This window comes from Spinacia oleracea, chromosome 6, assembly GCF_020520425.1.
Source record: "Spinacia oleracea cultivar Varoflay chromosome 6, BTI_SOV_V1, whole genome shotgun sequence".
Taxonomy (NCBI): Eukaryota; Viridiplantae; Streptophyta; class Magnoliopsida; order Caryophyllales; family Amaranthaceae; genus Spinacia; species Spinacia oleracea.
The window spans coordinates 145,800,954-145,828,852 of NC_079492.1; the positions used below are offsets into that span (position 1 = coordinate 145,800,954).

At 35.1% G+C, this 27,899-nt stretch overlaps 4 protein-coding genes across 25 annotated transcripts; 3 read left to right on the plus strand and 1 right to left on the minus strand.

Annotated features, from left to right (window-relative positions):
- Window positions 1-1,855: 1,855 nt before the first annotated feature.
- Window positions 1,856-9,236, minus strand: LOC110795853 (uncharacterized). 3 transcript variants are annotated; one of them, XM_022000888.2, is made up of 11 exons: window positions 9,068-9,236; window positions 7,849-7,924; window positions 7,527-7,640; window positions 7,152-7,268; window positions 6,419-6,757; window positions 5,091-5,413; window positions 4,484-4,583; window positions 4,339-4,398; window positions 3,648-3,734; window positions 2,861-3,001; window positions 1,856-2,376 (listed from the first exon to the last, which is right to left on the minus strand). In XM_022000888.2, exons 1-11 carry the CDS (start codon window positions 9,214-9,216, stop codon window positions 2,047-2,049), a joined length of 1,836 nt encoding a protein of 611 aa, XP_021856580.2. In that variant the 5' UTR covers window positions 9,217-9,236; the 3' UTR covers window positions 1,856-2,046. The 3 variants fall into 3 exon arrangements, with proteins under 3 accessions (XP_021856580.2, XP_021856574.2, XP_021856587.2); XM_022000882.2 differs by having other exon boundaries at window positions 5,091-5,419; window positions 9,068-9,234; XM_022000895.2 differs by lacking the exon at window positions 9,068-9,236 and adding an exon at window positions 8,513-8,959 and having other exon boundaries at window positions 5,091-5,419.
- A 2,209-nt stretch (window positions 9,237-11,445) lies between these two features.
- LOC110794786 (probable aquaporin TIP2-2) lies at window positions 11,446-14,275 on the plus strand. The gene is made up of 3 exons (XM_021999752.2): window positions 11,446-11,652; window positions 12,335-12,585; window positions 13,710-14,275. The coding sequence occupies exons 1-3, from the start codon at window positions 11,526-11,528 to the stop codon at window positions 14,082-14,084; spliced, it is 753 nt and encodes a 250-aa protein (XP_021855444.1). The 5' UTR covers window positions 11,446-11,525; the 3' UTR covers window positions 14,085-14,275.
- Window positions 14,276-16,241: 1,966 nt separating this feature from the next.
- Window positions 16,242-27,766, plus strand: LOC110795832 (F-box protein At5g07610). 20 transcript variants are annotated; one of them, XM_056831773.1, is made up of 7 exons: window positions 16,260-17,801; window positions 17,921-18,022; window positions 19,004-19,108; window positions 19,238-19,354; window positions 20,208-20,266; window positions 22,544-22,710; window positions 23,900-27,766. In XM_056831773.1, the coding sequence occupies exon 7, from the start codon at window positions 26,005-26,007 to the stop codon at window positions 27,187-27,189; it is 1,185 nt and encodes a 394-aa protein (XP_056687751.1). In that variant the 5' UTR covers window positions 16,260-17,801; window positions 17,921-18,022; window positions 19,004-19,108; window positions 19,238-19,354; window positions 20,208-20,266; window positions 22,544-22,710; window positions 23,900-26,004; the 3' UTR covers window positions 27,190-27,766. The 20 variants fall into 20 exon arrangements, with proteins under 20 accessions (XP_056687764.1, XP_056687763.1, XP_056687765.1 ...); XM_056831771.1 differs by having other exon boundaries at window positions 19,004-19,354; XM_056831774.1 differs by having other exon boundaries at window positions 17,925-18,022; window positions 19,004-19,354.
- LOC110795824 (F-box protein At5g07610-like) lies at window positions 20,330-22,313 on the plus strand. The gene has a single exon (XM_022000852.2). The coding sequence runs from the start codon at window positions 20,813-20,815 to the stop codon at window positions 22,016-22,018; it is 1,206 nt and encodes a 401-aa protein (XP_021856544.1). The 5' UTR covers window positions 20,330-20,812; the 3' UTR covers window positions 22,019-22,313.
- Window positions 27,767-27,899: the final 133 nt, after the last annotated feature.

Sequence of the window (27,899 nt, forward strand, 5' to 3'; positions counted from 1 at the left end):
GATCCATGTCAGACACTACATTGAAGAAATAATCATTAAGCAAGGCGAGATCCTTAGGCGAGTTCCTAAGGCGAGATCCTCATATATTATGTGGATCCTCGGCGTTCCAGAGAAGGAACAAATCGGGAAGTCTTCGAGTGAAGCTTCTAAAGGTGCAACATGAAGACTACAACATATGAGTTTATGTTTTAGGATTTATGTAAGTATTTAATAAAGTTTATAAGTAATTTGGTATGAAAGGGACATAGTATTTTGGTACGTTTTAAATGAAATATGTTAACTGTAATTATAAAAGAGTTTTAACTTGGAAAATCTTTTTAATAAATAAAATGTATTTAATTAATAAATGAAACATAGGATTCTGATTTACTCTCCTTGTTTCTCAAGTAAAAGTTTTTCCACGTTCCTTGAAACTCTCCCCACGTATTTCTGTTCAACGTACATTTAGTGTTTTGATTTGGTCTCCCTTGTTTCTCTCCAACTATGCCCATGTTACTGAGCAGTAACTGTTAGTGGGTGGTTGAGGGAAACATGGGTACCAAACCCTAAGTAAAACTCTCCTATAAAAGGAGAAGAGTTTTAGCTTTTCAAAACACAACTGATCTTTGCAAATTATATCTTAAGAGCTTAAACGTTTTAAAAGAGAATCAGTTTTCAAAAGAGTGTCCCTTGAGTTCCTTATTACTTTGAGCTTTATTACGTACTAGAATCTATCTATCATATTGTATTTTGGGTTTAAGGATTGAGTGATCCTTGAGTGACTTAGAGTTAAGTCAAAGAGAGAAAGAGCGACTAAGAGTTTAGTCAAAGAGAGAAACAGTGACTTAGAGTTAAGTCAAAGAGAAAAGGGAGCGACTTAGAGTTAAGTCAGAGAGAGAAAGAGTAGCACAGTAATCGAAGGGGATTGCTGTGGGGAACTCGTGTTCGAGAGGAACTCGAGTTAAAGAGTGTATTTGTAATAGAGTTATTGCATTAATACAAAAGAGTAGTGAGGTTCTTCTTGATTAGGGTCAAGAAGGTTCCTCCGTTTCATATCTTTCTTCGCTCATTGTTCTCAGTCTCTTTATTGTTTAAATTCCGCAAGAAACTTACTCAAGTTCCCAAGAAACAATTCACCCCCCCTCTTGTCAAGTGTTCCTACTGAACTATCATAACTTTAATAGTAATATTTTTTATTCAAGTTATTTCACCTTTCTCGATCACTCCCGTTATTTAGTTGGTTAAGAGCTAATAGGTTTGGCCCGTATATTTCAGTTCAATAAGCGGGAAGTGGTCTACCTTATCGACCTTGTGTAACCAAAGCTTGTTTAGTTGTATTTGTTATCAAAACAAATACATAAAAGTAAATAGAAATATGGATAATTTAATAGATTATTAAATTTCTTTTATGAATCACGATGTTGAAAATTTATTTACACAACTTTTATTTTTATTTTTTTGTTAGGCACTGTAAATGGGCCGAGCCAAATCTCAGTAATTGTGTAGCTAATTAGCAAGAAAAAAAAAGAGGCTCAATTAATTATATATTTTACCATATATTTTTTTAGAAGGGGAAAAATATTAATATTTCTTTTTTTTTTTTAAAAAAAAGTTTTCTTGGGCAATACTTGTTCTCTTTGTAACATTGTTTATGGGAATATTTCTCAACTCCACCATTTTAACAGAATTTTCTTCTCCCCTAATTTTGTGTGTTGAATCCATAATTCTCTCTTTCTTCTTCCCCAATCCACGCCATCTCTAAACTGACTCCCTCTTCCCTAAAATATCTCCCCAAGTTTATTTTATTTATTTATTTATGTACTCAATTAATTTTTTAACCTAAATAAAAAATAAAATACAATACAACAATTGAGAATTAACAAGAAAAAAAACACAGATTCTAAATGGAAATGCAACAACTAAGAAGTGTATTCATGAGCTAAACTGGACCTAGAAAACTTCTGTACAAGCAGATAGGCAGAAGATCAGTAAATGATTTTCTAAAACCCGAACACAAAACGAGCTCGGAAATTTCTCATTTCTGATAGGCAGTATAGCTAAAACTAATCAAACCCACCAAGGCTTTGAAGCAAGTTCATCAGAAAATGCATATCGAAATTTAGAGCTATATGGTGACCACTCAATTATCTGAGATGCTTTCTTGCTGTTCTTAGCATCAAGGCACCGTTGAATCGAGTCCTGAAGTTTTTTATCAACATTTACGCAGACCCACTTTAGAAGTTCATCATATCCCATGGAAGCTTCTTTCGAGAATCTCTCGAGAATCTTTGGAAGAAACACCTTCTTTGACTTCTTTACTATTATGCTGGTTAGAAGAAACTCCCTCTTTGCCTGTTCTAACTCGTCTCTGACGTTGGCTGCTGTGTAGACCTTCAGCTGTTCATCATAAAACATACATTGTGAACTTTGATGCATTATTGAGAGTTGGAATGGACAAAACCATAACATAGAATGCAAAGGTTGTTAAAAAAGACGGATTGAACAAATAATAAACAAAACTGTTTTCATGTTGAATTCAAATTTCCAGTGCCTAAATGTTTCAGATAATTCGTCCTGGTTAATTTTGTGTAAGCTGCATGATAGGACCTTACAACATCCAAGGGGAAAGTTAGAGACATATGTTTAGGGTGCGTTCTATTCACCTCATTTTCACTTATTTTTTCTGAATCTATCTTATCTGAACTGAACTTATTATAACTTTATCAAAACTTATTTTAGTTATAAAATGTATTTGGTCAACCCTTATTTTTCCTGAACTTATCTGAACTTATTTTTCCTGAATAAGTGGAAATAAGGTGAACAAAACAACTTAATACTACGATCAAACGTTATGGAGGTTGTCCAGGAGAAAGGAAGTTACCACAGGATCTGAAAAGGCTCCAGTGCAGAGTGCAAAGCAAACATGGGACGGTGAATCAGGAAGACTGAGTTTTGAGCTAAGGAGTTGCTTCTCATCTCCAGATTTCTTTCTAAAGGTCGTTGATAGAAAGGTTTCAACCCACTGCATAACAAAACAAGAATCAGAGAAGGCTTGTTTTCCACCGATTTGTCCACTTTTAATAGGAAGATCACTTAGATGATACAGATAAATAACAGAATTTTGTACAAATGTAACTATAATCATCCAAGCAGGCATATAAGAAATTATCCTGTAACCAAATTCAAACATCACACACAACAAGGAATTACAATCTATCGTGATGTATAGTAATAACATCTTATTTTACAAGGAAATCAAGTCTTACTACTAGCATTGTCCTCTATTTAACGGATATAGTATTTAATAAGGAGTGGCAAGTTGTAAATAACAGTCAAAACACGCGAGGAAGTGAACATAATAAATTAGAAGCTGTATATTATTATGTGCCAAAAGAATGTCCCTCAACATTTGAAGTTGGATTTAAGAAAATTTCGGAAAAGAGAACCTAGTTTCTATATGGATAATCAGTAAGAACGATAAGTCAGTAGAATGGGAAAGTTCAAGTAAGCATAGAGAAGTCATATAAAAACACATCATCACCATCTTTAGGGAGAATCACTTCATTTTAAGACAGTCAACAACAAATAGTGATTATTTTAGCATTATTTTTGTGCATCAACCAATTATGCAGGTAAAACCATGATTGAGAATAGTCAGAAGCAATTACCCCGCCAGTTCGAGGAGTACGGAAGCAGAAGATTGTATGTTCTATGGCATTTGCAGTGACAACTATGCCGCCAATGTTGTAGGCCGCCTGCACTACACAGAGAAACCTGTCAATTCACCAGGTTGTATGATATACAATAATGTGACGAAAACCAGATCAATTTCTGAATCATTAAGCTAATAGTATCACTTAGACTGAAATCTTCAGCAACCACTTTAAATCCTCAGAATATACTTGGTATATTTTTTAATCAGAGGACATAAATCCTATAATTTCAGAACATCAGCTTTTGCTTTCGACAATGGGTTTCTGCTACTTCTTTACGAATAACATCTATTTTTGGCTTTTTGAGAACAACTATTCCCAGATTATTAATATCGATATAAATATATTCAAGGCATTTTCTTGTCTAAAAAAATGCTGTTTAGAATGATAATAATGTTGATATTCATTGTTTTTGTTCCTAGAGACTTAGATTATCAGAATCCCTTAGCAGGACCTCAAAAATAAGTAATGATAAAAAAAAACCAGGGAAGGATGATGGCTGAGAATTACAGGAAAGGGAAACATGTGGCTTCGTTATTAAAGTGATTTATTCGTAAGGCACAAATAAAATAACATTTCCCCAACTCATTAAAGGCATTCAAGCACGACATGACGCATCAATAAGAAAATCATATAATTGCACTACCTTGTGAAACAGAGCTAATCTTCTCAGAGACCTATGGGGGATTCCGTAAGCTAAATATGCCTGCAAAAGACAAGGATCAAAGAGTTTTGAAAGGATGAATAAACTAACACGAAAAATTAATACCATTTCATATTGTAAGCCTTACATGCATTATGAGAGAATTATAGATGTTGATCCAAAATGCAATCTGGGCTTCGGCTTCCATTTCGCTCACGTTCACCCTTTCTAGTTGCTCAACGAGTGCTCTGCAAGAGGCAATAGAGGTTTGCGTTAAAAAATTGTGCATACATGACATACTGTAGAAGTTCACTGTATTTAGTAAGGAATTTTTTCATGTGTGTACCATGCACCACAAATAACAAAGAGTTTATCCAAGCGACCATAGTGAATCTGAACAACTGAAATTAACTGTATTTAGTAAGGAAATTTTTCATGTGTGTACCATGCACCAGAAATAACAAAGAGTTTATCCAAATGACCATAGTGAATCTGAACAACTGAAATTTACAGTAGTTCATCAATTCAAATCTTTTATTTGACAAATAACCAGTGTAACAACAAGGTCAATAACATATCTATCCTAAGTTCCAAATTCTTGTTTGTAAATTAACTGCATTGCAAAACACTAAAACCCGTTTACCAGCACAAAATGGTTTTGACCACACGAAGGAGCCATTGCCCCCAATAGTGAGGAAAATCTTCTCCTCTAGCTTTAAAAGGGAAATTTTAAAAATAGAACGATCAGAACCCACCTATAGCTGGTGATTGCATAAGATGCACGAGAAAACTGCTTTTTATCAGTTGGCATTGAGGATATCTCTACCATTGATTTGGAAGTATGTTTTTTATGGCTGCCTAGCTGGGGGCCGAAATCAGCGCAAGACTTTGAGATAACAGATGATTGGATATTCCTTAAATTATCTGAGTTTGTCGATGCAGCATTGCAAAACCAGCAGTAAACTGCAGCCATACACTTAACCATTTCCTCAGATAACTTGCTAGGGCACTGATGAAGGTAATCCTTTAATGTCCGTACACCAGAATTCTTTACTCTGTCTGGTGTCTTCACATGAACCTGAAACTAAACAACATAAAATCTTATAAGCACGAATCATCAACATCCAAATTCTCAGGGGGAGGTGGAGCCAGGCAGCAAAATGAGAAAAAATGACAGGATTTTGAAGAAAGCGAGGTCAGAGGCAGGTGAAAAAGAGAGCCTTCAACTAAATTCACTTCAGCCTTCTGGTCAAGGACATCATCACAAGTTCACAACAGGAAGTGTGTCCTGTTATTGCTGGTCTTATCTTCTAGGAGGTCAGCAAGTAGCCTTACCCCTAAGTCCCTAACGGCCTAACCAATAAAAACTGGTAGGGATACCTATACTAAAACAGGTATGCAAGAGGGGAAAACGAAGAACCCCATTCAAAGAATCTAAAACAACACAAATAAGAGGAGATGTGCATAAAAGTAAAGAAAGAACGGGGGTTAAATGGTGATGCATAATCACTACTCTTGGGCCTTACATAAGGCCCCACCTATGCAGCTAGGCCCGGGCCCACGGCGCACGGGTGTCGGGTGTACAATGGCCAGTTTGGAACCAAAAGAGGTGGAAACTGTAAAATTTCCAAAATAAGGGTACAAGGCATGGTCTTCCTAATGGTTTCAGAATGGCAATATACAACGCTTATTCAAATCTATTTATAGGAGGAGATGGTTTAGTTATCACACTCAACTGACTCAAGCACCCTTACCGAGAAGCTTACAGAGTAGCAGGTACTCTTTCTAGATATGGCTTCCCTGTTACTGGTTCAAACGATTTTGGAACAGGAGAACATATACAACTTGATCCTCTTGTATGATTAGATAAACAAGGTTACTGCCTTGACCGATGGCAATCCTAGCTTAAGTTTTATCCATACTATTAAAAGAACAAGATTTGATACGAACTCAATATGGAAATAATTCATTGATTTCACCAAAAAAAAAGACAGTGCTAGTATATAATTTCATGACTAGGTTAAGCACCAATAGTTGCTGTCTGCTGCTTTTAAAGCTGCAAAAACACATGTCTGGAAATTACCTTCATCTTGTTAGAACAAGGCTTGTCATAATGGATGTCTTTTTTCTCCGTGCATACTGAGGCATGTTTAATCTTTCCATCTTTCTTCGCAGAAGTGTTTTTCAAAGAAAAAGCTAGCAAAGGAAATTTCTTCGAGGAACAAAATGCACTTGAAATGATGCTAGGATGTTTCCTTGGTTTGTTTTTCGTATGAAGAGGGGAACTCATGCCAGAGGTTTGCACAGAAGATGGCTGACTGGCACACTGTTCAAATATGTTCCTGTACAGAGTAAGAACATGCTGCTCTCTATTGGAAACCTCTTCTTCAAGTAACTCAATCTCGGCAATCAGCTCCTTCGCCTGAGAAAACTCAGAAAAGTTAACTGCAGTAGACCCACTTACCAATATCAAGAAGCACAGAAGATAATTTTTTTTAGCAATCTTCTACTTGCTTAAAATAATTCAACATAATGCTAGTAAGCAAGAGGATTCAAGCTCCCAAGTCAAGTCGTCCCTAGTGGATTAAGGCTAAATTTTATTGAGGATCTAAATGCCATCAAATACTCCACGCCCTTAAGAATTCCATGTTGGTCAATTCTTATATCATAAGAATTGTTTCGTCAATATGTATCGACATTCGTTTAAAGTTTTTACTTCGGCTAATGGTCAGAATATTTTGAAGCATTTTCACAAGTGGAAGTCATCAATAGCTATTTGGTTTACTGCATTGAAGGTATTTTTTTACGGCTTTTACCTGAGAGGCAAAATGCCTATGACCTGGAGACAAAGCACTAGAAGCCCGGCCAATTGCTTTCTCAAGCATATTGCGCATTGACTTCTCTTGTTGCAAACGTGACTGAAGCAGATACACCTGCGATTAGAATTACACCATAAAGATATATGTTATGCACATAATGTAATTAACCTGTAACAGTTGAGAAATTGAGATCCCCTCTTTCATAAGCAACATTAGCTCAAGTCATGTAGCCCTTGCCCAGCAATACACATATTCAGAGCAAGAAAGAAGAACACCTACTTGACATTCTTCCTTTTCTTATTCTAAAACGAGGTAAGATATTCTTTCAAAAATAAAATATCAAGAGAAATATCATTCAACACAGTATCTTACATCCTTTTCCAAAGAGGCACGATGATTTGACGAGCTTGTACTTGAATCAATAGATTGACATTGACCATTAAGAGGGGTTTGAGAGCCATAGGTCCTTGTAGAAAATGGGGAGTCCTAGAACAACAGGAACACACACAAAAACAACACGCAAGTTCGTCAAAAGTAATCCATATTCATCATCTAGATAATATAACAAGGTTCAAAGTTGCAACATTCAGAGTACTATTGTCGAACCCTTTAAACAAAATTATAGTCCGACCATCATTCAGAGAAACTTCATTCTAAACCATTACATACTAGTAAAGGGAATATGTGAGCTTACGAGTAACAAGTTATTGTTGCACTCATTAGAATAAGGAGCTCCAAATCTTGAAGTATCACCTTTCCTGTCTGAAGCACTGAAGTGAGAAAAAATGGAGGCATTTAGACAGCAATTTACACACCCCAATTATCATAAACTAATTTACTTATACATTAATTTGTTCTCGGCTGAAGTAATTAGCATTCAAATCTCCATCACCTATATAACATATCGAAGACTCTTCACCAAAAAACATTCCTTTTTAACATGCTTAAACAAAAAATTACCCATTAATTACTGCAATTATCAAAGAACTCAACTGACATTCCTCCAAGCTCAACCAATGATAAGTAAACAAACACCGAAAATTTCAACAAATTTGATAAAATTCCCAGAAGCTATAAAAGGAAGATGATTCAGAAATCACTTTAAATTGTCAAATACAAGCCCATATTTAGTAGAAACTAGAAACTGATACAAAACTACAAAACAACCAACATATTTAGAATATACATAACTAAATAAATACCAAATTGTTTGATTCAACAACCCAATAGAGCTGAATAGACAAATAAGCTAAATTAACTTGCTTTAATTCATTATAAACAACAAAAAAACTAAAATATAAAACCCAGAAAAAGGAATACAAAAATGTGGTGGTATATACAATAAGCAATGTTGTCACCTCCTTGAGCGCCTATGGTGGACTAAAACCCCATTCTCTCTCCTCCCACCAGTACATTCATCTTTACCTATGCTCAAACCCTCCATTAAATTTTTCTGGGTTTTTCCTAAACAGTGAAAATTACACAAAAAAAAACCCTCACTTCCAAGTTCCTACACTACAAAAAATTGTTAAAAACTTAAAATAGGTGTACCAAAATGGAGTCACTTTACTGTACTCCAACTAACAAAATTGAAGTAGGAGTTAGAGTAGTAAATGTGCAAGGACAGTGATAAAGACCGCTCAATCAGTCAATCATACCCATAAATTTTTAAAAAAATTGAGTAAAAACTATATTAAAATTGGAATTATGTCTTTGTTTTTGACAGTTGATTTATACTGTAGGAAAACCCAGTAAGATGATAACACGAATTACCCAATAAATGTGGGACAAAAGGGGTGAAATTGAATTAAACGAAGCAGAATTGCAAAGAAATGTAATAAATTGAAAGGGGTAAGTTGTGTGAGGTTGGAGGGCATTAAATAAGGGAGAAGAAGAAGCAATAAATATTTCACCTGCAACTGCGTGTGAGAGAAAACTGCGGCCTTCTGTTTAGGGAACGGCAAACAACAAGGTGATGTTGAGTTTGTTGTTGTTGATGATGATGATGATGATGATGATGATGATCTATTTTCTGGAGTATGGGCTCTGAGGCCTCTGCCATAAACCCATAATGAATCAATGGGTTTCTCTGTTAAAGGGCGGGGTTTGAGCAACAACGTCTTCAAAGTTCAAACTCATTTAGTATTGGATTTGGAGGAGGTGCACCTGAAAATGACACCGGGCCGGGCCATGTCAAGACGTGACACTGTCCGACCCGACTAACCACGTTAAATTGCATGAAATTAAACTTAGGTATGTAAACATAGCACGACTCTGAACATGTGAGCTTGGGTTGTGACTATGATGTCCTTTTGAAATTTCCGACACGCTACGACATGTAAACTGGTAAAGCACGCGAACTCGACACGAGATACGACACACAATCTATCTTTAGGTGAATCGGTAGGAGTAAGAAGACGCTACAACTACGAATTTCCAAAATGATCTATTGGGGCCTACTCGTTAGCCTTTTTTGGTTCCCCCTAATTACATGGCTTCTAAAATCGTAAAACCACAAATTAAAAAACAATAATATCGAGCAAATCCTATAACTCTTGTTGTCATGTCGTTGTGAAATCATTATTTATTTTACACCGAACAAAATAAAAAATAATTTTATTTAAGTTCGTTGGTATAAGATGATTTAGACAAAATAAATTGAACAAAGCAGTCAGTGCGGAACTGATTTTGACACACCTCTATATAAGTAGGATATTATAGTTTATTGTGTCTTTACAATGAATATGCCAAAGTTACGTTTTTGTGTGCCAAACTCACTACTCACATTAGTCTTGTATCTGATTTTAATTTCATGGAGTAACAACTCTAACAACTACGTATCAACATCAAACTTAAGACAATAGTGCAAATATAACTAGCACCCGCAAATAAGTTTAAGTACAAAATTAAATGAAGATAACATGGTTTTAGTTGAATTCGCTTTCAAATAGGATTGGTGATTTGGTGGGACAATAAGCAATAGAATATGAAACCTATTAAATCCGACTAAAAATGTTAACAAAAAACCCCTATTACTCAATAGTCGAGCCTAATTTATTAGAATGCAACTATTCTTTCAAGTGGTAATGTGGTATACCCCTTATATGAAATACTACATGGCTTGCTCTACTAGCCATCTCTTAAGAGTTACTTCGTATATGAGAGTGATGTATAGCTCAGTTGGTTAAAGTTTTCATCTCGGTTCCAGATGAGGTGTGTCAAAATGGGTTGTATTGAAACCCACCCAACCCATGAAACGCAACTCACACAACAACGTACCCAACCCACCTGACACACAAACCCAACCCCAAACCCGCCATCTTAATTTAAATTATTCTATTGTTTAAATATACATTAACTACATTTATGTAAGTATGTCAATAACATAAAAATTAATTAATTTAAGTTCATATAAAATTTTATAGTTTTTAACGCTTAGGTAATCGTCCAAAACCACTTGACCAGTTGACCCACATCAACTCATAAAATTCGTCTAAACCCACCAAACTCACCAAACCCATCGAAGTTACATCAGACCCCAAAACCTGTCGTAACTAGCAAAACCCATTGGACCACTCGACCGCACAACCAGGCCACCACGACCAACGACCCACATGACCCATGACCCATGACCCATCATGTATTGTGTTCATTTTTTTCAACATAACCCACGATCTGACCTACCCCGACTTTCACTAAGACAAGTCGTATGTCAACCATCCCCGACCCATGACCCACCCAACCCGCCACGATAGCCATCTCTAACCATAAACAACAATATATGCACGTTCATAACTTCGAATTTAATAGGAGCAAGTAATTATTATTATTCCTTCACCAACTAATAATAGCCACATATAAAAATTTCTTAGAGATAAACCACTCCACTATTATGATTATATTCTTAATCACCTTTATTATCATTGGCCAAGTCCGCAACAAAATTTACAACTTAATTTAAGACAATGGATAAGAGTTACAACTTTATCATAATTAAAATAAAACAACATATACTTTGCCATTGACATGGATATTCCAACGGACCAACATTAGACATATACACCAAAGTTCCAAAGTCCATAATATTTTTATATAATCTTTATGTCAATTAAGATTAGGTAAGCAAGCTAGTTTAAGGGGGATAATATTGTATTATGCTCTCCATAATGCTCCTATAATCAAATCAAAAGGGCGGTAGGCCGGCGACTAATTAAAGAGTGACAGATCATTAAGTGGGCCAATTGGACGGTGCCACATGGATCAAGGGCATATATAAACAGTAGAATTTCAACCATGAAAGATCATTACAATCACAACTTTGAGCCTAATTAATTAACTAATCATTTCTATCAAAGTAATTAGAGAGCAAAAATGGTGAAGTTGACAATTGGTAACTTTGGTGACTCTTTTAGTGTTGCTTCAATCAAGGCTTATTTAGCTGAGTTTATTGCTACTCTACTCTTTGTTTTTGCTGGAGTAGGATCTGCCGTTGCCTTCAGTAAGTGTTTAGTATGTTGTTGATTAATTAGGGTTTTGTAACCTTATTTTTACGTGCGAGTAATACTAAACAAGGTAAAAACTTGTGACAAAATCACACATCATTTATTTTTATTTTTTTTGGAGAAAAGGAGTAGCTACTTAATTACTTAAAATACGCATACATATAATGTTTGTTCAACTAGCTCCACTCCTTGTGGAGGTCAAAATACAGGCACATATCGCCCAATTACTACGAAGCAAGCATGCTTCCAAAGCAGGAGGAGCCAGGAGTTCATCATTTATTTATTCGGTCATTAAATTTTTGAAGTTTCCACTTTATACTATGTTGTACAGAGTACTAATTCATAACTGTTACAACCTGATTGGTAAAGACTTGGTCTCGTAATCTCAAAGTTATGGGGATTTCCTTTATAACCCCTCATTTCCAATGAGTCTGACATGCAAAGTTGGCTGAAAATACTTGTAAAAAGTACCAATTCAATAAAGTTCTTCATCGTACCTTCTAAAAGAAAAATTACAACCTGTTTAGTGGACTATATGAATTTCAGCGGGGTTTGACTCATTATATGAGAGATTTTTACTCATATAAAAAAAATCTTGTACGTACAAATTTTGTTGTAAATATTTTGTGATTAGCATGTTAGTAAATGCTTAATTATGCTTTATGCATGTATGTGCAGGTAAGGTGACAGAGGGAGGAGCATTAGACCCAGCAGGGCTAGTAGCAGTGGCAGTGGCTCATGCATTTGCACTATTTGTTGGGGTTTCCATAGCAGCCAACATTTCAGGTGGACATTTAAATCCAGCTGTCACTTTTGGATTGGCTATTGGAGGTAACATCACCCTCCTTACTGGGTTTTTCTACTGGGTTGCTCAAGTCCTTGGCTCTATTGTTGCCTGCCTTCTCCTCAAATGGACCTCCAATGGCATGGTAAGTTGCTGAACTTCTTTTCCTCTTTCTTACTAGTGACCTATAAATAAACGAACCACCTTGGCTTATAACCTAAGGGTCTAACCTGTGTAGTTGACTAGTCGGGCCTGTTTTTTCTACGACTACGAGTCTACAGTCTCTGCAGGCTCGACTCTTAACATGTCCAAAATGATATACAAAACATGAATCTGTTTAAAAAATGGCACCAAAATTGGTAAAGTTTTGTTTTACATGGCCCAAATTTCCCATCATTGTGCCAAAAAAAAAGTTGTTGAAAAAAGTTAAATTTGTAGAGACCTTTTATTTATTAAACTATAGCACAAGACCCTTACCTGAGTTGGGTCGGTCTTGAGAGTTTGTAAGAGGTTCTGGTCTAGTATGATCTTTATCCTTATAGGAAAAAAAAAAAACTTGGATAAGTTACTATAAAATTTTGAAGCAAAGAGGAATAAATAATCCATTTAATACGAAGAAGTATTGTCTAACATACTTGTAAGGAACCTGCTAACTACCTTACATAATCACTCAATTTTAACCACTAGACGAACACCTTAAGTGTAAGTCGGAACTCATTGTATAAAAATATACAAGACGGTGGTAAGTCCTAACTTTTTTTTCATCACTTAGGTTATTTATCATTGTTCGACTTACACATTTATAAGCTACAACCTTAAACTCCTAATATTTGATTTGCGTCAACTTCTATATATGACCGATTTATCGAAAATACCATTTTGATTGCTTAACTAGTTGGTTTCATTGATTAACTAATTAATTTGAATGCTTAACTAATTAGTTTTATTGTTTAACTAATTGTTTTTTGTGCGTAATTAATTGATTTCATTGCTTAACTTATATGAACCAAGCGTCCAAGACTGCCTTATATAAAATTTTGTATTTGATTTGAGATTACAATCTTTAATCATTACCAACGAGGTCTTGGCTATGTGGTTAAGAATGAGGTCTATGTACGATATGTCTCATGTTCGAATTCTCCTGCCCCATTAGTTATTTATATGGAATATTACACTTGTGGCTTATTCACGCAAAAAAAAAAAAAAAAAAAAAGTTTAACCATTGAGTGATTAATTATAATTTGCTTAATTTTTGTGAATTAAAAACAGAGCATTCCAGCCCATGGAGTTGCCTCAGGAATGAACGCAATTGAAGGCATAGTGATGGAAATTGTCATCACCTTTGCACTTGTCTACACCGTTTACGCCACTGCTGCTGACCCGAAGAAGGGCCAAATCGGAATCCTTGCCCCAATTGCAATCGGGTTCATTGTCGGAGCCAACATTCTTGCTGCTGGCCCATTCAGCGGTGGTTCAATGAACCCAGCCCGATCTTTCGGCCCAGCTATTGTTAGTGGTGACCTTTCTCAGAGCTGGATCTACTGGGTCGGCCCACTTATTGGTGGTGGGCTTGCTGGGCTTGTTTATGGTGATATCTTTATTGGGTCTTATGAACCTGTTCCACCCTCTGAAAGTTATGCTTAAGTTATCCCCTTTTCTTTTCTTTTCTCTTTTAAGAGATATTTGGTTTCTTTGGTGGGAATTTTGGCCTTTCTTTAAACTTTAGGGAAATGCCCCTAGTTTGGCTTATTGAAGTGAAATTGTAATGCATTTGCCTTTCTATTGTGTGATTTTGCTAGTAAAAGCAATGTATATAATAAAATCTTCTTGATAAATTGGCAATTTTTTCGATTTTTTTTGGGTTTACTCTATACAAGTAGTATATATACTTGAAAATCTATACTAGTTCTAAAAGAAACTACTTTGTATATTAAAAAAAATTAGTATAAGAGTGTTATTTCGCTCAAGAGAATGAGATATATGCTTCAATAGAATCAACATCTAATTGGAGTAATGATGATGAATAAGTTTGAATTGCCTTTTCTTTTGTAAATGTGGCGTATTGTGAATTTGTGATAAATATTAAAACAAAATTATAACTAGAAATTTCAAAATACGAGGGAAATAAGCTACATCGTTGTTCTGAACATTTGTGAAACAATAGGCTTTTCGCTTTTCCAACCATCAACCCTTATGACTTTAAGAACATGGTTAAACTAAAGTCAACAAAAATCTACCGCCTCATAGATATTGTTGTTCTATTTATTTATTTTTTTAACACAAAAAATGAGATATTTTATTACATGGAGGTAACCATAACCTCATAAAAGTATTAGAGTATCTTAAAGCACTACCACCGGTCCATAAAAAAAATACTCACAAGTGTTTTTTGGTGAGTAATTAATACTCACGGACCCACGTCACACAAGCAGATGAAACACTCACGAAAAAAAACTCATGAATAAAATCAAGTAATACTCCTCGTGAGTTTTTTTTAAACATGTGTAGTTGTGCCAAATATTGGGGGCCACATGCTAAAAACTCTGAAAAATGGGCAGGATTCTTACTCCAATTCTCATCAAACCACAACATTCCAAAATTACTATTGCCACGCTGACTAGGCGTGTCAGCTCACCCATTAGGAGCGCGATACGTGTCCCAGTCAGGCAAACAACCAATCAAATCAATTCGCAGCGACTCTATATTGTAACGATAATATTCGGAAAAAATATTTAATAAAAAAAATTTACCAACGACTTTAAAATTTTAATCTTTATAAAATAGACACCCGATTTGATATATATGGCACACTTTCAAAAATCAATTTTCTCTCTTCTCTAAAATAAATCATTTTTCATGCAAAGTACACAATTATTTGAAATAATTGTTAAAATATCTGAAAATTTTCAGAAATATAAATATATTTTTATTTTTATTTCGTATGCGAGAGATAGAAAGTGTAGTGGGGTATAGTGAATAGTAAAAGTAAAAGTGGTGAGAGTATTTTTTTAAGTACATTGGTGGGATGTGATTTTCTAAAAAAGAGTTGTTTATGAGGATCAATGATGTGAAAGAGTAAGAAAGTGGTAGAGAGAGAGTGATGAGTGAGTTTTATTTTTATACATTGATGGTAGTGCTCTTACAAATGGGACCACAAGTAGCAAATAGCCTTAAGAGCATCTTCAATGGTAAGCTAATTTTTAAATTAGCTTGTCATGCCACATAATATATCAAGCTATTTTCGTTTTTAGTTAGTTGGTACCCCAATGGTTAGCTACTAGCTTGATTTTAATTTAGTCATATATTTGTCAATCAATATTTTAAATATAATTTTATTTAATATTATTTCACTGGCCAATTTTTTTCAAGCAAATTAGCTTGTTTAAGCTAATTTGCTTGGGCAAGCTAATTCATCATTTGAACTCCAATGGTCAAGCTAATAGCTTGAAATTTCTAAAAGTTGCAAAGTAGTGCATATCTACGACCATTGGAGATACTCTAACAAAAATGGATAGTTTTAACCCAAATCCTCTTTAGAAGGTAGACGATATCAGTGATGATTGGAGCAAGTTGATGGTCCCAAGGTCATCTGTATAGATATTATTGTTACATACTTCTATGTCCTGTTATACCTTTAGAAATGCTTTGTGTCCTGTTGAGTTTTTTTTTCATTCTCAGGCTCAAACCCGAGACCTTGGTTAAGGAACAAAATACCCTTAACCGCTCATGCCAACCTCAATTGGTATAATAAAAACTAATCAATCAATATACAAATCATGTTGGATATAAACTTCCTCATGTGTGATCGGCCCTGAACCTATCCAGTGTACAATTAGGAATGTTGATGCGTTTTGATTCTATTTTTTTTTGAAGGGAGTTTTGATTCTAAGAATCTAAGCTTTGTAAATTGTAGCCAAAACAGTGTAATTTCGTTCTTCCCTCCTAATCCGAAAGCTTCGAAACAGTGACGTAGTACCAAAACAGTGTAAATCTATAAATCATTCAGTTCTCCATCATAATCTTCATGGCATTTCAAAATTGTAGACGACGGAATTATGTCCAGTCTGTCTATACATGGAGACGGAGCTATCAAGCTATGCAATTCAAAATGTCTGTGCTTCCTCAGCTTTCCATTAACCCTTTGTATGTATTGAATTACTAAACTACCTGCATTCACATTTGCGACAGTGTTCTTCTACCTTATTAATTCCTAATCTTGTTCTATAGCACGATAAAATCCTTTCATTTGTCATTATTTGTTATGATATTTGTTGATTAAAATTTCTTCGACTGTAGTGTATTTGTTATAAGTTGATGACGACTTCGATTTTGTTTCAGTGAGGCAATCTAATTTGTAATTTTCCATGTAATCCCTAAACCTAATTTGTTCGTTCCGAAATCTGGAATTGAATTGGGGGTAAATAGGATATTGTTTTTCAAACAAAAAGGGAAAACTGGGTATGTCGGATAATTTAATTTGTATTGTAAGTATGATGATCATACTTGGTTATAGTTAATACAAATTTTGTTGGATTGAGTCATACTGACTCCTACAATGCTGCTACAGATACGAGCACAAACTGATTCTACAACAAACTCTATAAATTTACATTTGCTGTTAGTTAGACATCAGTAGTTTGGGTGTTTTATATGGGTATGCATTTACTGTGAGGCTAGTGTTTTCCGGTACTTAGCATGCCTGAAAAACATGAAGAAGAATGGAAATCAATGGTGCTCTTTTTGGTTTCGCTTGGTCAAATGATGTTTTAGGAGAGTTGCATAGAGCCGTAGGCGTCTCAAGGGATTTTTTGAAGGGCAATGATGTAGTCGGGAGTCCATCTAGCCCATCCTACCCAAGACTTTACATATCCTGAAGATGGTTTTCAAGTGATTGGATGTTAGTCATGTTACCTGTTTCAGGAATGGATCCATGATCATTTTCCATGCTTCAACAGTAATGAGTGTTTAATTAGTTGCTTCCTCATAGTTCTTCGTATGCTGTTGTAATCACAGTTTGATTCTATAGCTTTCTTTCTACATGCCAGTATATTACAGTTGCTGTCTTCATTTGGAACGAGGAAAATAACGATGTCTGTTTTTGCTAAGGAACATCCATGATCCATCTGCTACTGTCATATGTTTTCTATTTGTTGAGTATTTCATGTATATGTAGCTTTGCATCATTCTTCTTGAAAAGGAAGGACACCTCTAAGGCTTAGAGCTTGTTCTGTTACAGGATTTTTTCTTTTCTTTTCTTTTCTGCTACAGACAGTGAGAGACTCTAGATTCATCATATTGCTGTGTCTTTCACAAACATGCTTTAAACACCTTGTTCACCTCAAACCCTGCCGCTGCATATAGGTATTCAGATCATCAAGCTGCTTTTTTTTTCCTGTCTAATTCCTTTTTGAAGATTCTTTTGACTTGCCTTGTCGTTATTGTTATCTCGTCATCTAACCATTACACGTGATATTGGCTAGGAAGAAGTCTTCCAAGATAGGAAGCTAACTAAGTGCTTCTTTCTGAGTTGGAGGTTTGCGTGGGATGCCTAGATCAAATCCTTAGCATTGTCCCTGGAAAAGGTCAGACTGTTCTATTTTACATATTGAGCAATTTTTGGAAGGATAGCAAAGCAACCCACGTTTCTTGACTAAGTACAGTATTTTTTTATGAATATTTTTAAAGAAAGCATACTATTCTTCAGATATATAAAATGATTTTGGCAAGTAAAATTAAAAACTTCTTCATCCTATTCCAAAGTTTCTCATCTTGATCGAATAGCAATAGTTTACTTAATCCATAATGTAGGTTCTCTGGTATTGGTAAATCTTTGTATGAATGTAGATAAAACCCACAGATTCCAAAATCCCTGAAATCCTGAATGATGGAGGAGCCAATTACCAACCCTCAGTTTGAACCAACATCAGCTGAAAAAGTTTCAGAAAATGAGGACTTAGCAACAGAGATTTTCATTCATATGTCTGCAACTTCTCTTGCTCCATGTCTACGTGTATCAAAGTTGTGGCTCTCTTTTATTTCAAATCAAACATTTGTTTCGAGGCATACCTTCCTTTACCCCCCCTCCTTGTCTGGCCTGTTCTTGATCCCTAGGCAAACCGCTCAACATCCTGAAATTCATTTTCTCTCGCTTAACCAGAGGGAATTTAAGATTCTTCCATTTGTTTCCTTTCTCAATTCCGAAGGTTTCCAGATCATACACTCTTGCAATGGACTATTGCTATGTCGATTGGAGCTGTCACATTATGTGTGCAATCCCTCGACATGTCGATTAAGAGTCCTTCCTAGCTGTTCAATGTGTTCATACATGGAAAATGAGTATACACTTGAGTTGGCTTTTGATCCTCTCACTTCACCTGATTACAAGGTTGTTTGTCTGCAAAAGCTAGATAGTCAGCAGTCCCTTTACCAAATTGCAATCTATTCATCCGAAACTCGTCTATGGAGTCTTACTCAAGAGCCTGTTTTTGCATCTAATGGGTTAGAGTTTAAGGATGGTGTCTTCTGCAATGGTGCAATTCATTGGCTGACAAGCACATCCACAGGAGCATATCTTGACTTGAAAACGGAGTTACTAAGAGAAATGCCACAGCCTCCCAGGCGAGAGGAGGAGTCACAATATAAATTCAAATATTTTGGAAAATCCAAAGGTTACTTGCTTTATGTTACTTCGCGTCCACTATTTAACCATTATGAGTTATATCAGATGAAGGACGATTATTCTGGATGGGACCTGAAGTTTCGGGTCAATCTGAATGTGTTAATTGCTGTATGTCCAGCTATGGCTAGAAACTTTGGGCGTCATCCTTATTTATTCTCAGAGTTGGAGTGTGACGTGATGTGCATTAATCATGTTGGGAGCAATGACGATATGGAAATTGTGTTGTCAGTGCCAGGTGAAGTCATATTTTACAATCAGAAAAGTTTCATGTTAGTCTATGATAAAGTTTTCCGTCCCTGTGATGTAACCATATGGTACAAAACTTATTTAGTCTATGAATTTTTTGAGACATTATCAGTTGTTTGATGCAAACTATGTCAATAAATTTCTGTCTTTCTCCTTTTTGAAGCAGTGTATTTTTTCTGTATCATCTTTTTTTTTTTTTTTTTTTTTTTTTCTTGGAATGGAAATGTAGTGCAATATAAGTTGACTGTGAATGTGAATCGACTTTTGATCCTCTCACTTCACCCGTTTACAAGGTTGTTTATGTGCAAAGCTAGATAGCCTGCAGTCACTTCACCAAATTGCAATCTATTCACCCAAAACTCATCTTAGTCGTCTGTGGAGTCTCTCTCAAGAGCCTGTTGTTGCACCTAACGAGTTAGAGTTCAATGCCAGTGTCTTTTGCAATGATGCCATTCATTGCTGATGAACACATCAAATCTAATGGAGCATATCTAGACCTGAAGTCAGAGAGTCCAAAAGAAATGCCGCAACCTCCAAGGAGAGAGGAATCCGTTTTAGATTATGAGTGATAATACTGTGTATAATACTCCATGTCCCATAATAATAATTCTGTTTGATTCGCGAGTCTGTAACTAAGATTCAACAACTTCTTACAAGTTGAAGTTTCAAGAAGCATTTCTGTTAATGTGTATGCTCCCTCTCTTTCTTTCCTATGGAATAATGGAGAGGTGAAGTCATACTGTTGTTGATGTCTGGTTCTCTATCAGTTCTATGCCCAACATTGAGTACTGTATTCTACTGCTTATTTTAAGCTGTGAGGTAATTCATCATTTGTTACGCAGATCATCAAGGTGCATATCGAGTTCAGTTTAGAATCTGACAAGAGAAGATAAAAAGAGAGGTATGCTAAATTTATATTTTGATTATCTTTCTGATCTGGCTTGTGTTTTTGTTGTTTCTAACAAAACTGAGAAACTTCCTTAAGCTTGACTCATTCCAAGCATGACAGCTGCTTATTGCAGCATTTGCTCATTGATAGTCTTATTGCAGTTCAGTTTTAATTTTTCTGTTATTCACTTTTTTAGTGTCATTTTGTCTTGGCAGATAGAATAATGTGACAGTCATTTTTAAACCCCTTTCTCAATATCTGTTTTTTAAGAAAATAGTTACTTGACCTGGTATACTTTGAAGAGGTGCTCTCTCCTTGATGTTTATTGCCTGGATGTATGTTATTTGGTTGCCTGGTCTTCATGTTGACTTTTAATATATTTTGTTCCTTTTAAAAATTAGAAGCAGAAAATGACGTATTTTTTGACGTGTTAAAAGGGTAGAGGACTCCACGTATCATATCTTGGACAAACTCGAATTTCATTCTAGGATATGAAAGTGCATTGAGTTGAACTTTTTTTTTGGGGGGATAAATATATCAAATGAATCACTAGAGGCAATGAAAATAAGGATGTTTAGCGACTCCAGTTTTGATCCATTGGCCTTTTTTGATGATGATGAGTACTTGTCAGCTGAGAGTAACATTGATATTGAAGATTTACCAGCTGAGTTCATCGATGGGGATGAAGAGCTAGAAGCTGGGTTTTACTTCTCTTTACCTGATATTTTGCTCCCAGATTTTGATTTTCAGCTGAAAGAGCCCTTGTGTCCTCCCATGTCCGACAACGATTTTCTTCGGTACTATTCCATTAAACCTCCTTTTGTATCCGGCCTTGTGTTGATCCCAAAACATACATCACAAAGACCTCAACCTGAGTATGTCTCGCTCATACAAACTCACACCAAAATTCCAGATATTTCATTTCTTGTCAGCCGAAATCTTCAGATTTTACAATCTTGCAATGGTTTGTTCCTTTGTTTTTCTCCTTCCTCCCAATTGTATTATCTCTGTAATTTGGCAACTCAAGTCCCAGAGGTACTTCCTAGTTTTGTTTCTGCAATTAACCATTTTGCACTTAATTTAGTTTTTGATCCTTACACTTCGCCTTATTACAAGATCATTTGTGTGCAAAAGCTAGAATTGCAAAAACCACTTCATCAAATATCTATCTACTCGTGTGAAACTCAAACTTGGGAATCATTAGGGAAGCCTTTTATAGCACCCCGTGACATTGATTTTAGTGATGGAGTGTTTTGCAATGGTGCAATTCATTGGATGGGACGTACGTCGCTAGGTCTATACTTCAATTTGGAGGAAGAGGTTCTAAGAGAAATGCCTAAGCCTCCACTGAAGGAAGGGTATTCCTTGGTTAGCTGTGAATACTTTGGGGAGTCTAAAGGTCATCTTTACTACGTAGTCGCATCACCGGAGTTGTCTTTTCTGGAGATATTTGAGATGAAGGAAGACTATAGTGGGTGGTTTCTGAGGAGTGTGATTGATTTGAAAGCTTTAGCAATGGATTTTCCGGTCATGGCTCGTAGGTCTAACAACCCTCATCCTATCTTCCCGCGCTATGAGTGTGATGTGTTATCTGTTGTACAAGGTTATGATGATGAAGATTTAGAAGTCTCACTCTCAATTCCTGGTGAAGTCATTAGCTACAATCACGAGAAGAGATCTGCAAAAAAGTTGTGTGATCTTAGGCTAAGGCCGGATGATAGGGAAGTGTGGTATAGGGTTTATTCTTCCTATCAAGTACTTTGAAGAATTGAAGACAAACTGTCCTTTGTTTTATATGGTCCCTTCGCTTCAACCATGCTTCAAATTCTATCTTTTTGTATGAGCGCAGGATTTTGTTTTAGCTGTACTGATTATTTCCCAACGTCTGACTTTCTCAGACGTGAATATGTAGTGCAGAAAAGAAGAGTGAATTTTGTAACACATGAAGAATCAAGCAAAATCTGTGTGCTTTTATTATGTGTATTTCACTAAAAACTACTGTATATGACTTGAACTACTTTAAATGTGTGGTAATATGACTAATGTCCCATTAGTTTTGCCTTGTTTTGTCCTTCCTTGAACAATTACCATATTATACGGGTAACTTTTGATTTATGTACCTTTCTGTATTACGGAGTATAAGTTTCATAACTCCTTGAATATGGTTTCAAAATTTTAATTTGCTGGTATATAGTTGTACCTAGAGAAATATGCTGCCAGAGTGCTATGTTTTCTTCATTATATAATGTACATATGCACTAAAAACAGTCATATTTTTCATGTATGCAGGCGTGCAGTGTATCACATGTGCCGGTATATAAGGTGCATGCGCTAAAATGCATGAACCTTTGTACAATATGATTTTGACTCTGTTTCCAGAATCTCAAATCTGCGAGTTTTAACTGGGGAGTCTGATCTTTCTAGCTTCAGAGATAACAGCTTCCCGAGGAGTACTGGTATGTCTGCACGTTCGGACTTCCTCTAAGCAACACAATTAATTTAGGTTTAGAGACTTTAGACTTGTTTCCCTCTCTAATCATCACCACTAATTAAATCTCTTCATGCTCAACCATTACTGCAATAAACAAAATTGAACTTTGAGACTTGAGCTGTTACTTCCATCTAATTAAATACTTTAATCTCTTTTAATGGTCTAAACCTTAAATAATCGTCATGAGATAAGGATCGTTGAATACTTAATGAGATTAACCAACTAATTAATTAAAGTTTATCTTTTGGACGTATCCATTATGATGTTCGTGGGAAGATATGCTTGCACCTAATTGTTTTTATTTTATTACGGATATAAATTGGAGTAATTATTACTCCATAGCACATAAAAACATAAATAAATTTGGTCAAAGTTTGTGATGACAGTCCCTCCAGGAGATGCAAGACATGACTTCATCTGGCCAGCTTTAAAGAAAACATGTCTGAACCATGAAGAACATCAACTCATTAATTTCTGACATAGTAGAGAATAAACTAGAGATGACAAACTGGTCGTTAAAATTGGGTTTAGCTCAGGTTTAATTTGGTTAGGATCATCTGGTTATGGTCATGTTTGAATTTATTGATTGAAAATATAATCAAAATTTGAAACCCGAGTTTAATTTGGAATCCGATTTGTCGTATGCCCAAATGTGAAAGAGACAAAATCTTTGTCTAAGATAAGGTGAAAAAAATCAAGCAAACTCGATCAAGTTTTCGATCCTTCCATCATAATTAATGTTGATTAGCATGTGATTGTAGACTTTTGCAACAGCATCTATATAAGATTCTGAAATTATGCTTGAAAAAAAATAATTGAAGCCAAAAAAGTAAGCAAAGATTGACCTTATCCCCACGGCTCAATCACCTAATCAAGCAAGAAAAGCATATTCCTTAAATGCAGCTTAGATTTTGCAAATTCAATTATTATTAAGAACTTGATTTTTCACACTCAGCACAAAGATTGAATGATTGATGAGATAGTCTTCCCCTACCATTATGCATTTTAAAAATAAAATATTAATTTTTCTCTTTCTATAAAAACATGGTTAAGGCTAATACAATAACAGGGGATGTCATTAACACTTTACCCTCTAGAAATTATTGTCAATGCCTGAAATATATCCCGAATTCTGATTCATTTTCTTATATCAGGTACATATCCTTATTACCCCTTATCTGGTGTTGTTCGAAATATCCAAAGGTAAAAAATGTTCAATGTGTATCATCTATCCCATTTAGTCCCCTTCTTGTTCAGATTCTATTATATTGCAGTGGGTTGTTACTATGTCGCGGTAAGCTCCAGCTATAACTATGCAATCGTTGTCCATGGCAGCTGATCGCGCTCTGATCTTTCATCAGAGTATCATAAGTAGGTTCTTGATCATTGATCATACAGTTTAAATGGGAAATTCTATGTTATTAGATGGATTTGGTGTATTTACATGGATGCATTTGGAAGAACAGGTGTTGAGTTCAAATCTATTTTTTTGGACTTACATCAGTTGTTCTTCTTAAACATTTATCTATGTATTCCTATTATATAACACAACTTCTATGTACATTTAGTAAGGTTCTAAACCTTAGGATATTTGTTATACATCTGTGTTCTATAAATATACTATTTGCCTGAAATTATGGCTGTAAGGGAGAAGAGAAAATTGTAGGGTGATTAAGTATTCTCCTCATGTATACTTTTTGAGACGCGCTCTCATTTTTTTAGGATCATCCTTCCATGTAATATAAATATGTTATACAAAGTATTTATCTTTCAGCTAAACTTCAGATCAGAAATATTGAGTGAGTTTGTTTTCTACAAAGGTGAAAGAAATTAATTACTTATCTTTAACATTTATTAACAACTAGTGTTTGGCCCGGGCGATGTCGTGTATTACTACTTTGAAAATCATATATGAGGTGTGTATTATGTAAAAAGTGGGTGTATATCATACGCTTGGATATTCCAAATTATATGTATTTATGTGCAATAAAGATCATATCTAATGGTTTGCTAAGATGGTAAAACAACTACTATTTGTTATCACAAATAAATAAGAATCATAGGCAATTTCTCAACTGTAACCAATAGCTTTAACAATGTGCACATAACTAGAACAATATTCCAGATAGGACACTTGTATCAGTTAGTGTAGGAGCTGATATGGTTTTTGGAGATTAGAGCATGATCCACCATAAGTCTTAAGACTAAAGTTGTGCTGACATGGCATATGACTCACCTAGTCTTAAGATTAGACAAAGGAATTTGTAGCATTGGAGTAGATAAGTCTCGACAAAGTCTTAAATTGAGTCTTGAAAAACTAAAGCTCAACTTAAGATTCCTTGTGTGAGTTGAATAATATAATAAAATAATATGTGGTGCATAAATATACAGGTCTAAAATAAGTTTGAAGGGTGAAGTGCTAAATTTGATTGAATCTTAAGGAGTCTTAACAATAATAATAGTGAAATGATGACATGGCATATGAAGAAAGTCTTAAAAAAAGACCCCCTTGATCTTGCTCTTAGACTGATTCATATAGCGTCCATCATGCTTTTTTGGCCTAAATTTAACTACAAGTTTTATTTTTTTGGCCTACTATGCTGGAATTTCAGGTAACTCATGTTCTGAAACATTTTGAACCAGAAAAAGAAGAGGTACACTTCTAGAAAAACTATCAGTAACATAAGCTACTCTTACTTGATTACTCTATATCTCCTATTATCTGATATTACAGATTTACAGAGAACCTGTAAAATGAGTAAGAAAAAACTAGAAAATAGTTTGTGTTGTTTTTACAAGAGTGCTTCATGCAAGAGTTAGTCTTCTCTTTTCCCTTATCAGAACATTTCCATTACTTTCTTTTCTTGTTAAACTTGGTCTTCACGTTCCCTACTCAGTTCATTCAACCAGAATATTTTTTCCTAGAAATAGGAAGTGTTGAAGTAGCCAGAGGAGACTTTAAATTAATTAATACTTCAAAAGTATTCTGGTGACTGAATCATCATAAAATAACAGCAAGTCATCTACAATTCTACATTATATAGTATACTACTACACATAAAATAATACTTAATACGTATATCTGTGTATGGAATCTTGTAAACTGATAAGACCTTCAGCAAGAATTAGCTCATTCAACCAGTTGATAATTGAATCAGTCAAATAAGAAAAAAAAGAGCATGATTCAGGTTATAAATCAGGATTCAGTAATCTAGAAAAGGAAGGGATGAAACCCTTTTAGACCCTTTCAAGTTCTGAAATGTCTCAAACAACTAATACCAATTCTAAACTACCAAACTCCATAAAATCTGCTGAAACTATTGGTAACAATGAAGATGTAGCAAGTGAAGTTTTGGTCTATGTGCCTGTGAAATCACTCATCAACTTCAGAAAGGTGTCACCGCTATGGCGTTCACTGATTTTCAGCTTTCATTTTGTAAAAAGGTATAACCTTCTTCATCCTCCATCACTTTCTGGTCTTTTCTTGATCCCAAAACATCGATTTGGGAAGGAAAACAACCAAATCGAGTGTATCTCCCTAGGCGAAAATGAATCAAATTCCCCGGTTTCACCCATTTTAAACATGATTAGCATCAAAGTATTACAATCTTGTAATGGATTATTGCTAATTTGCAAAGAGGGAAAACTCTATATTTTCAACCCTACAACCCAACAAAAGAAACTCATTCCTAACTTATTTGGTAACTTTCCTCCTGCATTCCCTTTATATTACAGTCTAGTGTTTGATCCTTCAATTTCACCACATTACAAAATCATTTGCCTCATTAACACAAGGCATAACAAGTACAAAATCTCTATATATTCATCAAATTCAAACCAATGGAAACCCTCAAAAGCACCAGACTTTTTCGCTCCTCATGATATAGATTTCACAACCGGGATTTACTGCAATGGATCGGTCCATTGGACTAAAAGAACAATGAGGGGATTATACTTTGATGTAGAGAATGAAACCCTAAATCATATGCCTGAAAGTCCAAGACAAGAACAGTATAGTTGTGAGTACTTTGGCCATTCTAAAGGGTACTTGTATTGTATGTTTACTATGGAAGGTTTACACTACTACGAGCTTTTCGAGATGGAGAAAGATTACTCTTCATGGGTTTTTAAAAGTAAGGTTGAGCTCAATGTAATGGCTTCACAATTTCCAAATATGGACATGGGGATTGACTATCATCACCCTCAGTTTATGTACCAGTGTCAAGTGTTATCAGTTTTTCGAGGGCATAATGGGGAAGTTATAGAGGTTATAATGTCCATTCCTGGTGAAGTTATAGCCTATGATTGTAAGAGTAAAAAATCAAGGCAGATATGCAAGTCTAAAGAAAGTGGAAAAGAGAGAGAAATATGGTATGGTGTTTATCAAGTTTTTGAGTATTATGAGAGCATTTCCCCTGTTTCATTTCAACACTTGACTAATTGACTTCACTTGTATATAAGTATATGTGAAGTGTTCTGAATTCTGACAATATTGGAAGATTCTTTGTTGTACTGTGTACAGTATCTTACTGTAGTAAGGTCGTACTCAGTGCACATGGCTCCTGCTATTCTTTGTTGTACTGTATATCTTACTGTGGAAAAAATAACATTTGTAAAAGAAATGTATATATTGAACAAATTTTCACAGCAACAATTTCTTTCTTACTAAAAGTCAAATCTTCATTCTTTACTTCTTTTTTTTTTTGAGGGGGCTTCATTCTTTACTTCATGCTAAGTTATACTGCTCCTTTCAATTGTCATTGTTAAGATACAGAGTTAGAATACAACTTGATCCGGAACAAGGCTCGTTTGATTAGGCAAATATCGGGTAGAAGGTACAGATTATAATGAAACCAGCTCCTACTCTAACTCTATGTACTACTAATTCTAACGTACATATAATTCTAATGTAATTATATTCCTAGTGCTATTAGAATCACAATAGTATTCTAACTCTATATCTTAACAGTATCCTGTTAGGCTTTGTCAGGGATACTTAGAAAACTTATATGTAGTAACAGACTGCAGACAAAGGGTGCGTTTTGTTCAACTTATTTGGCCGAACTTATCTGAATTTATCTGTAATATAAGCTACTCTAAAGATCATATCTAATAGTTTGTAAATTCTCTACCAAACCGCCAAAGTGTCTCGTG